This window comes from Orycteropus afer, unplaced genomic scaffold (assembly GCF_000298275.1).
Source record: "Orycteropus afer afer isolate SDZICR_OR568_19922 unplaced genomic scaffold, OryAfe1.0 scaffold00064, whole genome shotgun sequence".
NCBI classification, from domain to species: domain Eukaryota; kingdom Metazoa; phylum Chordata; class Mammalia; order Tubulidentata; family Orycteropodidae; genus Orycteropus; species Orycteropus afer.
This window is the reverse complement of record NW_006921651.1, coordinates 5,365,497-5,378,032: the sequence shown is the minus strand read 5'-3', so window position 1 is coordinate 5,378,032 and position 12,536 is coordinate 5,365,497. Positions and strand designations below refer to the sequence as shown.

General features: G+C 37.7%; 1 protein-coding gene across 1 annotated transcript in view; it reads left to right on the top strand.

Annotated features, from left to right (window-relative positions):
• Positions 1-12,536, top strand: part of BTRC (beta-transducin repeat containing E3 ubiquitin protein ligase) — a 134,387-nt gene that overhangs the window by 39,395 nt on the left and 82,456 nt on the right. The window contains exon 2 of the mRNA XM_007939937.2: positions 7,655-7,732. Coding sequence (XP_007938128.2) covers positions 7,655-7,732 — 78 coding nt within the window. The remainder of the gene's footprint in view (positions 1-7,654; positions 7,733-12,536) is intronic.

Below are 12,536 nucleotides of genomic sequence, written 5' to 3'. Positions count from 1 at the left end.
GTATTGGGGATCTGGAGTAGAGGAGAAACAGTGAAAATGAAAAATAGGGCCAGATCTATTAAAACAGATGATGGAAAGGAAAAATGAAAAACATGAGATTGGTTAGAGATGCTCAAAGAAAAAAAAGAAAGGAATAAGTCAAAATTGACTCTGAGGATTTATGGAAGAAAAAGAAAAATTGGGAGGGAAACAGCTGTCCTAGAATGGGTCCAAATGTAAATAGAGTGGTTAAAGTTTGGATATGTTGATTTGGGGGCAGTCTGTCACCTGAATACTTTACTTTTAAATATAATTGCTTTTTCTTTTTTATTCAGAAATACCACTTCCATGTTACTCCTGGAAACATATTATCCAAATATATCCCAGAGTTCTTAACGTCATGAGATTTATCAGTAATTTCACTTACTGACTTTTACTATGCAACTTCTGTCACAATGTCTGCGTACTACCCGGATGCTTCCAGTTGGAAGTTCAATTCAAACTTGTCACCGAGACTTTTATTCTGTCCTTTGAAATTTTAGGCTAGCAACCTAAACTGAGCTAGGAGATAAATGTTTGAGTTAATTATAAAAGGTAAAGTCATACAGAATATTTTTCAGAAATATTTTAATATAATGCTACTATTTGTGGAATGGGAGCTCTGGTAGCATAGTGCCTAAGGCACTTGACTGCTAACCAGAAGGCTGGCAGTTCAAACCCACCAGCCACTCCTTGAAAGGAAGGTTGGGCAATCTACTTCCATAGTCATACCACCTCAGAAACCCAAGGAGGGGTCGCTATGAGTCGGGCCTGACTGGACGGCACATAACAACAACAACATTTGTGGAATATTGTTACTTAAGGACCACAAACATGTCTTGCAAATGATTTTCTGTGATAAACGTCTCATCTGAGTGTTGTGAATGAGTGGTTCTGAGCATTCAGGCTTTTCTAGTTGGCTTAGCATTAAGTGATAGAATGTGACTTTTAATTATATTTAATGGTACTTCCCCCTAAATTTATTTTACATTTACCTAACTTCTTTTTTTCCATTTCTTTTTTTTCTTTATTTCCATTTCTTAACGTATTTTATTCTAGATTTGATCTATCATTTTTTGTTAACTTCCATTTTGACGTATTTTCATATTTACATAAAAGTTGCAAGAATAGTGCAAGGAATCCCCTTAATGCCCTTCACATGGGTTCTCCAAATGTTAATATGTTACTTTGTGTCTGTTTGTATATACACATACACACACTCATCTATTTACATATTACTTTTTCTGAACCATTTGATAGTTAGTTACAGATAAAATGTTCCATTACCCCTAAATGTTTCAATGTGTTTGCTAAAAAACAAACTTTTTAAAAAGTAACCACAGTACTGCTTATCAAAATCAGGAGATTGAATGGATAAACAAATGGTGGACTACTACTCAGTAATAAAAAAGCCAAAGAACCACAATCTGTGTACCAACATGGATGAATCTCAAATGCATTATGAAAAGGGAAAGGCAGACTCATGAAGCTACGTACGGTTACGATTCCATTGATATGACATTCGAAAAAAGGCAAAATTATTGGGACCAAAAAATAGACCAGTGGTTGCCAGTGGGAAGAGGAGTGACAATAAAAAAACAGTGTAAGGGAATTATGAGGGTGATGGATTGTTCTCTATTTTGATTATGGTGGTGATTACACAACTGTATCTCTTTGTCAAAACTCATAGAACTATACAATGAAAAGACTGATTTTTTTCCAAATATAAATTGTAAAAGTGGGAGAAATCAGGAAATAAACATTGATTCATTGTTATTAGTTCATCTGCACACTAAGGTCAGATTTTGCCAGTTGTCCCAATAATGCCTTTTATGGGAAAATAATATCTGAGATCCCATGTTGCATTGAGTTGTCATATCTCTCTAGTTCCCCCCCTCCCAAACAGAAACAGTTCCTTAATCTTTCTTTGTATTTCCTGACCTTGACATTTTAGTTAAATATAAACTAGTAGTTGTATAGACTGCTTCTCAATTTGGGTTGGCCTAGTGTTCATTTGTTTATTTTTTATATAGGCTCAACATTTTTTATTGAATGTTTTCTGTGGTGCATGAGAGAGAAAAAGATGTGCAGAGTGATAGTTTTGTTACTGTTACTAATGGTTAACATTTATTCCACACCTATACCTGCATTCTTTTGTCTTGACAGATGCTCTAGAAGGGAGATGTTTTCTTTATTTTATGTATGAGGAACTAAAACTTAGAAGTTCAGATTTCATTTAAGGTCACATATCTAGTCTGCACTCTTACTGTTACATGTGCAATATGACTGCAGGTCTGATGTTTTCTCATGAGTGGATTTAGGTTGTATATTTTTGGTGAAGATCATGTGTTCTTCTCAGCGTATCATGTCAAGAGGTACATGATGTTAAGGTGGTGTCTGCCAAATTTGTCCACTGTGAAGTTGCTAATTTTCCCCTTTGTAATTATTAAGTATCTCGTGGAGAAGCATTTTTGAGATTATGAAACTATCCTGCTATGTGTCAAACTTTCCCCTACTAATTTTAGCATCCATTGATGATTCTGACCTGCATCAATTACCCTTAAATAGAGTGTACTAGACACCCAGCAGCCACTCCTCGGAAGGAAGGTTGGGCAATCCTACTTCCGTAGTGATACTGCCTCGGAAACCCAAGGAGGGGTCACTATGAGTCGGGGCTGACTCTACGGCATATAGCAACAACAACAACAGACATAGTTTGAGGAGCTCCGGTAGCGTAATGCCTAATGCACATGACTGCTAACCAGAAGGCTGGCGGTTCAAACCCACCAGCCACTCCTCGGAAGGAAGATGGGGCAATGTACTTCCTTAGTGATGTTGTTGTTGTTGTTGTTGTTATTTGCCGTCGAGTCGGCCCCGACTCATAGCGACCCCTCCTTGGGTTTCCGAGGCAGTATCACTACGGAAGTAGGATTGCCCAACCTTCCTTCCGAGGAGTGGCTGGTGGATTTGAACCGCCAGCCTTCTGGTTAGCAGTCAAGTGCCTTAGCCACTATGCTACCAGAGCTCCCGTGATACTGCCTCGGAAATCCATGGAAGGGTCGCTATGAGTCGGGTCTGACTCGACGGCACATAACAACAACAACAGCCATAGTTTAGCTTGATGACCCAGGAGAATTATGAATATTGTGTGTCGGGATGCAGCATAGATAAAGATGCACACAAGCTTTGACCATCACTGAGGTGCGACCACAAGCTCTGGTGGCATAGTGTTTAAAGCATTTTGACTGTTAACCAGAAGGTTGGCAATTCAAACCCACCAGCTCCACAGAAGGAAGATGGGGCAATCTACTTCCTTAAAGATTTACTGCTTTGGAAACCCAATGGGGGTTGCTGAGTCACAGTCGACTTCATGGCAGTGGGTTTGGTTTTTCTGAGGTGTGATCACATGACTATTTCATCATTCCCCTCCACTCTCAAGAAACCAAAGCCACTGCCATTGAGTCAATTCTGACTCATAGACATCCTGTAGGACAGAACAGAACTGCCCCATAGTTTCCAAGGCTGTAAATCGTTAATAGAGGCAAACTGCCCCATTTTTCTTTCACCAGCAGCTGGTGGGTTCAAACCTCCAACCTTTTAGTTAACAGCCCAATGCTTTACCAGAGGTCCTTTCAAGAAGCTGTTTATCTCTTCTCTTGACTTCTTGGTCTCCTCTTCACTATCAGAAGGGTGTATGTTTCCTGCTTCTGATATGACTGTTAAACCCCTACCTCTGTTTTATGTAACAACCAAAAATTAAAAAATAAATAACACCAAGTCTACTGCTTGGATTCCAACTCATAGTGACCCTACAGGTCAGAGTATAACTGCTCCATAGGGTTTCCAAGGTTATAAATCTTCACGGACTGCCTTATTTTGCTCCCGTGAAATGGCTGGTGGATTCGAACCAACCTTTTGGTTAGCAGCTGAGCACTTTAACCACAGCACCAAAGCTCTTTATGTAACAATGGAGATCAATTTTTTTTGTCTATTTTGATTTGGTTTCTTATGGTGCATGGTCCAGAGTAAATCTATCTAAAAAGAACTAGCTATACAAATAGTATATATATTTTTTATCTTTCCTGTTTGTAAAGAGTTACACTTTAACAACAGACCCTGTATTATGTGTGGGGTCCACCTGTGGAAGGAGCTCTTCTTCTATAGCTCTGTGTTCTGCTGTCAAGTGGTAATTACCTGTTAGCTCCTTTTACCCTTTCATAATTTGTTGTTGTTGTTCGGTGCCATCAAGTCATCTCCAACTCATAGCGACCTTATATACAACGGAACGAAACACTGCCAGGTCCTGTGCCATCCTCGTGATCCCTATACCTGAGGCCATCGTTGCACCCACTGTGTCAATCCATCTCATAGAGGGCCTTCCCGTTTTTTGCTGACCCTCCATTTTACCAAGCATGATATCCTTCCCCAGAGAATGGTCCCTTCTGAGAACATGACCAAAGTAGATGAGACGAAGTCTGGCCATCCTTGCTTCTAAGGAGCATTCTGGGTGCACTTCTTCTAGGACAGACTGTCATAATTTAGATACTCTAATACCCACTTAATAGTTACCCATCAAAATCAGATAAAGTAGAATGTCAGGAGGAAGAAAATTGTAGATGGAGGCTAGGTAGTTACCATTCAGCCTGTTGGGTTCTGATCATTCTTTTTCACTTTCTAATTCATTATAGAGGAGTTTAGCATCAATTGTGTTTCAGCCCAGGCACCTGTAGAATGAAAATGTGATTTATAATGTCTTTAGGTTAAAAAACTTCCACCAAAAAGTAATTAGGCTTCCAATTACTATATTATAAAGACATTTCATCAAAACATAATTAATTTTGAAATACAGAATCTCACATTGAATTAAACAGGTTTAGATTATCTGGTATGGTGTTTTATTTAAAGGAGTGTGGAACGTCATGGTGTGGGAAATGGTTACTTGCGAACTATAAGTTTATAATTGAATACTGGCTTAATTGAATACAGCTATAATTGACTACTGGCTTAAGTTTTTATTATATAAGACATTTATTTTGGCATTTAAAACATTGATCTATACTTTAAAAAACAGTTAAGTATACAGATTGATTTTTATGTTTTGAATGTTGACCTTTCCCCTTCTTTGTTTGATTCTCTTATAGTGTAATGTATTGCTAGTTTCTTCATTTGCTTTTTTAACTCAATCATATCTCTCCCCCCTTTTCTATCTAGATAGTTTCCATTCTCTTTCTTCAAAATGGGGAGAAAAAGCAATTAGAATCTTGAAGTCCCTCGCTAGTTTTTTCCTCTCTGTCTTAAATTTAGGGACCTTTAGAGTCTCTAAATCACAAATGTAAAATATCAGGGAATTAATTTCAAATGAAACCTCATTAGAGATTTCTGCCCCAAAGTAACATTTGGGGTATTGGCTTTTCAAAAAACTAAAGGATATTTTTTATGTTGTTGTTGTTGTTGTTATGTGCCATCGAGTCAAACCCGACTCATAGTGACCCCTCCTTGGGTTTCCGAGGCTGTATCACTACGGAAGTGGGATTGCCCAACCTTCCTTCCGAGGAGTGGCTGGTGGGTTTGAACCGCCAGCCGTCTGGTTAGCAGGCAAGTGTCTTAGCCACTATGCTACCAGAGCTCCCTTTTTATCCTATAGTATCTTTTAAAATGTAATATTTGGTACATATAAAAATGCTACTTATATGTAGATTTAAAACATAGTAATGATTCTTTACTCAAATAATGATTTTGTACTATTTAAATTTTTAGATAGACTCTGGGAAACAATTTTTGAATTTAGAAGCATAGTAACTCCCTGAATATAATGAATGATAACATATCAACTCCAAGTTCTTAGATGTTAATGTTAAAAATGTAGTTGTGGAAATAAGAACCCAAATAATATACAATCTGCATTTTCTGTACTTTGCCTTTGAGATAGTGATTTACACGTGTTGACTATAGCAGATTTTTTATACCTCTGAATCTGATTCCAGTGGGATTTGTTTTGTATTTCGTCCCCCCTTGCAAGTATAAAAAAATCCTATTGACATTTTAAAGTTTTCTAGCTAAACTTTAGGAGCTCTGGTGGTGCAGTGGTTCAGGCATTTGGCTGCTAACCAAAAGCTCTGTATTTAAAATGTACCAGGTGCCCCACAGGAGGAAGGTGAGGCAGTCAACTTCTGTAAAGATTTATTGCCTTGGAAAGCCTATGGGGCAGTTCTACTCTGACATAAAGGGTCTGTATGAGTTGGAATTGACTTGATGGCAGTGGTTTCAGCTTAAGAGCTGACCTTTGAAGTAGCACAATGGTTAAGCGTTCAACTGCTAACTGAAAGATTGGTGGTTCAAACCCACCAGCAGCTCTGCAGAAAAAAAGACCTAACCAACTGCTCCTGTAAACATTACAGCCTAGGAAACCCTATGGGGCAGTTCTACTCTGCCCTGTAGGGTCACTTTGAATTGGAATCTACTTGAGGGCACCCAAAAATAGCAAGTTGCACTATGAGGTGATAGTGACAACAAATGGACTGTAATACTAAGACACTGATTAAATGTTACTGTTTTAAGCTAAGCACCATGCTATTGTTATTGAGGAAAATAAAATCTGAGAAGAGAAGAGAAAACAAATAGAGAAAGAACTGTTTTCTAGAATCAGATTTGGAAGTTGACACTAACTGCCCCCTCCCCAAACAAACAAACAAAAAATCCTCACCACTGGACCAATAAACAACATCACAATAAACAGAGAAAAGATTGAAGTTGGCAAGGATTTCATTTTACTTGGATCCACAGTCAATGCCTATGGAAGCAGCAGTTAAGAAATCAAATGATGTATTGCACTGGGCAAATCTGCATGTGAAAGCTGAACAATGAATAAGGAAGACCGAAGAAGAATTGATACATTTGAATTACGGTGTTGGTGAAAAATACTGAACATACTATGAACTACCAGAAAAACAGATCACTTGGAAGAATACAACCAGAAAATTCCTTAGAAGTAAGGATGGCAAGACTTCATCTAACATACTTTGGACATGTTAGGAGGAACCAGTTCCTGGAGAAAGATGGCAAGAAAAAAAGGAAGACCTTCAATGAAACGGATTGACAGTGGCTGCAACAATGGGCTCCAACAGAGCAGCGACAGGACGGCTCGGGACTGGGCAGCATCTTTGTCGGTTGTACACAGGCCACTGTGAGTGAGAACCAGCTCAACAGCACCTAACAGCAATAACCACTGCCATTTACTGTAGTTAAAAAACAATTATTTAAAAGACTCAGAGAAGGTATGAATCATGGTTTAAGTTGTCATCAGCTTAAGTTTGGACCAGTGCCTTCTTAGGTCCAGTGTCAACCTAAATTTTTAAAGGGCAGTAAACCAGACTTCCAATGAATGTGATCTGCTGGGCAGTACTTAAAATAGATGAAATACTTTCCACCCAGATCCCTGCATACATCTATTTATATACATGGGCATATGCTTTTCTTTACATATGAATATGTCTAAATGTATATAAATCTTCAAATGAATAAATGTATAATTATACATGATGTTCTAGCTTACAGAATTAGAAATGTAATTCAGTTTACTCCCACAGAATAGATTGAAGATAATGAGAACTGAATTAAAGCTTACTTTCTTTCACAGAATTCCTCAGAGAGAGAAGACTGTAATAATGGCGAACCCCCTAGGAAGATAATACCAGAGAAGAATTCACTTAGACAGGTATGAAATTTAGTCTTACTTAAAATAAAAAGCTACTAACAACAAAACAAAAGGCAGGCAGCCCCTGATTTGCTATTCTTTAAGCACTGGAACTTAAGAGTGCTCCGAAGTTGATCTGGCCACTCTCATCAATTTCAATCACAGAACATTGTTTTCCTAATCACTTCAAAAATATCCTCTGTGTACAAGTACAAGACAGTCATTTGCTTACATTTAGTGAAAACAAAATGGAAGAAAAGATTTCTTGTTCAGGAGAAATAACTTTTAAGTACTTCTAAAGTGCAGATGGTAGACTAGTTGACTTTAAACCTTCTTTTCCTGTTAAAATTCTTTATAAACTTTAAAAAATGAGTAGTCAAAAGTAATTTGCTTGTAACGAAGTTAGCCTCTTTTCATTCTGAGCAGTGTTTGCTTTTTCTAAAAGTAAAGGCCTTTCTTGGTGTGTGTGTGTTTATATATGTATGTGTGTGTGTGTATATATATAAATATATATATATTTTCTCACTACTGTGTCTTCACCTCCAAAAGATAACACACTTGTGCCCTTTTTAAAAAAAATAAAATCTCCAAAAACATTTGGTGGGGGAAGAAAAACGCTTTTCTTGCTGCCTGTACTAAGCTCTATTCTTCTGTTGCCCCTTGACAACCAAAACAAGTTTGTATACTGTTGTCAGAGAGTAGATACATCACCCATTCATTTTTATTATAACATTAGGTTGTATGAGATGAGCAAAATCAGTAAAAATCATTGCATTTACTTGCATTTATGTCATTGTTGTAAGGAAAAAGAGAGACCTAATATTTGTTGAGCACCTGTCTTAAACCTGGCGTTTCTTTCATTTAATCTTCACCGTAACTCTGTAAAGGTATGATTTCTAGTTTATAATGAGGAAAATAGAGGCTTGGAGAACTTAGATGACTTGCCTGGCTGGTCGGTAGTTTGAAACCCAGATCTCAACATTGCCAAACTATTTCTGTTTCTACCTTCTGACTCCAGTTTCATACAGAGTTAACTTAGGAGTGAAACCATGGCATAGTCAATTTTACACTTAACTGTGTTAAGTTAAATTCTTTTGGGATTTATTCTGTTTTTCTGTAAAAATTATTGTTTAGAAAATAGAATTGGATCTATTCAGGAAGCTTCGTAAATAAAGAAATGATCAGTAATTGATATTGAGACAGTTACAATTTTAATTATTTGGCAGTAAACACCACATCTGTAAATCTGAATAAATGGAACAATATTAAATAAAATAAATTTGGAGGTAGAAGCACTCTACCCACTATACAGAAACAACTGTCAGAAAACAATGACACAACAAAAAGTTTGGCAACTTTATTTAAGCTAACAAACGAATTTTCACTCTGCAAAGTTATAAATTAATTTTAATAGGCTGATCCAGATGGTCCATTTGGAAAATGGATAGGCTGATCTGTTGAAAATTAAACTAAATTTATCTCTCTCATACTTCAAACTGAAGCGAGAGAGGGAATCGTGCCTATTAAGTCGAACACATACAGATGGACCAGCAGGTCACACACGGGACTAATCTGATTCATTTTAAAAATAAATGCATACATTATCGAATCATTTTCTACTTGCAAGATCTGTTGTGTGCAGCATTTGAAAGAGATTTAACATTGGGTTTTTTCGTTGCTGTTTTAGCAGGTTCTCTTAACCTCCTCCACTTTAATTTAACAACTTTTTTTTCCTCCTAGTGCTCCAAAATGATTTTTCTAATGTCTGTCATTCAGTGTTGAGATCCAAGCTCTAGAGATTAATTAGGTCATGAGGCTTTTTCCCTCCCTTCTTTGTAAAGGGTTTTATCTCCATTCTCTTTGTGAAGAGCATGAACTCGATGTTCTTGGAAAGAGAAATGGCCTTTAGAAACAGAGAAGTAGGAGATCCTCCTGGGGCCTCAGAGTCTTTTAGCTCCTGGGTGTTTTAACAGCCCCATGAATGCAGATTTGTAAATTTATTACAGTGCCATCTGGTTTTTTGCTCGAACCAGATTACTGTTGGCTTGTGTCTGTCTATTGTGGTGGTCACTCCCTAGGAGCTTGCCCTCTCAATCTTAGGGAAGAGTGATGAATAGCAGGGGTCAATAGAAGCGGGTCACAGGGCAGCTGTCCAGGACTGCCCTGAACTTGATTACCCCACGGCTGATTTTTTAAAGATAGGACACAATATATAAGCTGTTTAAACTCTCTCTTTTCTCTATTGCATATGACAATAATGAAGTGCCATTTGCTGTTTTTCTTTTTTCTTCTGTAGTCAAGTTCTATAGATAAAAAGATGTCAGAGCTGCCTTTTCTCTAGTGTTGATGTAAGTCGAATTTACATCTTAACTTGAGATTTTCATGCAGATATTTCTAATGAGAGTTCAAGAACTCTTTCAACATTGAGTATAGAAATCATAGTTACGGTCTAACCAGTTGAATATTGTCTGAAACTAATTTTGTAGTTTATATTATTCTAAAGTAGATTATAACCATTGTTAAAAACGACGTGACTACTACATGTTAATTTAGAGAGCTTTTTAAGTATTAGAAAAGCTAAAAGAAAGGTCACCACAATTCCTGCAGATATTAAAAGGATAATAATGGAATATTATGAACAACTTTATGCCAAAAATTTGACAACTTAGATGAAATGGGAAAATCCCTTGAAAAATAGTTTACCAAAACTGACACAGGCAAAACAGAAAATCTAAATAGCCTGATGTCTGTTTAAAAACTTGAATTCATTATCAAAAGATTCATATGGTTTCACTGGTTAGTACTATCAAACATTTAAGGAAAAAAAAAAATAGCAATCTTATACAAACTCCTTCAGAAAATCCAGAAGGAGAGAACGCTTTCTGACTTGTATTATCTGGCTGGCATACCACGATTCCAAAACCTAATGAAGAAGTTACCAGGAAAAGAAAATACTGAAGAGAAAATCAGGAGCTACTACCCCCATGTCACTAAGCCAATTTGTATACTTGCTTTTCTGCTTCATTTCCAACATCAGAAGGAAGGAAAGTAGGGAAAACCAAGAAAAGTAGTGTATCCTTTTAAAGAGCGTTCATTTTCTTAGTTTCAGAGTAATTGCTCCTCTTGGCAGTAAGTATGAACCTTTTGTACAAAGTGGCTGCAATTTTCTTTCTCATTTTACCCCTAAAATATGAAGCCAAGGAAGCCATGGCCACTGTTTCCATAGCTTTTATTCATGTCTGCAAACAAGTGCTGCAAAGACCTGGGAGTGTACGTGAAAGTACTCATGACTTTTTGAAAAAGTAGCCTTACAACATGCAACTCCTTTTTTGCTTCACATTGGTGCTAATAGGATCTGTCAGCCCTGCCTTTCTCTGTAATTGAGTAAATTGTGACCGCTGTCTAATCCTTCTCCCATCCCCCATTCCCTTTGTGTAGATGTCCACTTACCATCCTGAGAACGTGGGCAGTGATAAATAAAGCATTGAGTAGCGCTCTCTCGACTCTTTGAAAGCAGCATGATGCCAGCCCTCTAGTTATATTTCTTTAAGTGTTTACGTTTTTCTGTATTCTTTCTCTTGTGTAGCTGGAACCCTGGGGATGCAAAGCCATGAGAGAGGCCAAGAAGCTAACAAAGTAGCTGTCTCCCTTGTTAGCTTGTTCCTTTATTCTTTAAAAACAAGATAAAACCATCTGGCTCAGGGCATTACATTTTCCTCCCCCCTGCACCTCTATAGATGGAGACTTCACCTGCAGTGAGGGTTTACATTGATTAGGGAGGGAGCAGTAATTCAAGCTTCCATCCTCTTCAAGGATACTTGGCAGTCTTTAAAGGTGCTGACCCACTGAGTTAAACTGTCAAGGGAGGATAAAAAAGTGTCTTCATCCCAGGAGGTAACAGCTGCCAGGTTTTCAACACCTTGCGCGCAGCTGGAAAAATGTCACGATTGTCAGCTGAAAGAAAAATGACTCTGTTGTCATCTTCTGTTAATGACTGGGCCTTATAAAAGGAGCTATATAAGCCTTTTAGTAGGAATAAGTAGCCGTTTTCATTGCTCACCATGCCCCCTCCCTGCCAAAAATTCCTGTGGTGGTCTGAACATTGCCTTGGAGCAGCTCCACAGAAACGGTAGTGAAGAACTTCAAGCTAAAATGGCCCAGTGTAAGCATGGAAGGCTGATGGGCATAGCTCCTTTATACAGTTGGATGAGTAGGAGGAAAAAGCACATCACTGACATAGAAAATGACATCATAGTGTGTATTAACCAAACACAACACCACCAAAGTCATTCATAAGCCAGTGAACTGAGAGAAAACATACTGTATTTCTGCTCTTTGGAGGACAGTTAGTTTTCCAGTAGCATCCAGATGGGTAAATACCACAACATTCTCTATTTTCTAGAGAGCCTCTTCTTTTCTTCCTAAGGGGGAAAAAAATCAGAATTTACCTCATATACGAACTGTAATGTTTGTGTATGACATGTTTCTTTCTGATTTGATTGATGAAGGAAACAGGTTTAGTAAAGTTCCTGCTATCAGGCAGGCAGGTTTTTGTGCTTTTTTCCCTCCTATTTGTTTTAGGTTAGTCATTTTAATTGTGTTGAGTAATTAGAAGGTACACACAGCCAAGGGAGCTTTGTTCTGATAATTGCTCAAGAAAACCCATTCCCTATCTACCATTGCTTTGTGTTAAGACACTTCTCCCTCTAGTGGCAATAGTAAGCACTTTGACTTGGCAGTAGGCAAGGTGTAATTGCAATATGACAAACTGTGCTTAAGGGACTATCTTGTAAATACTTTAGTTTGAGGTTTGGCATTATTTCAT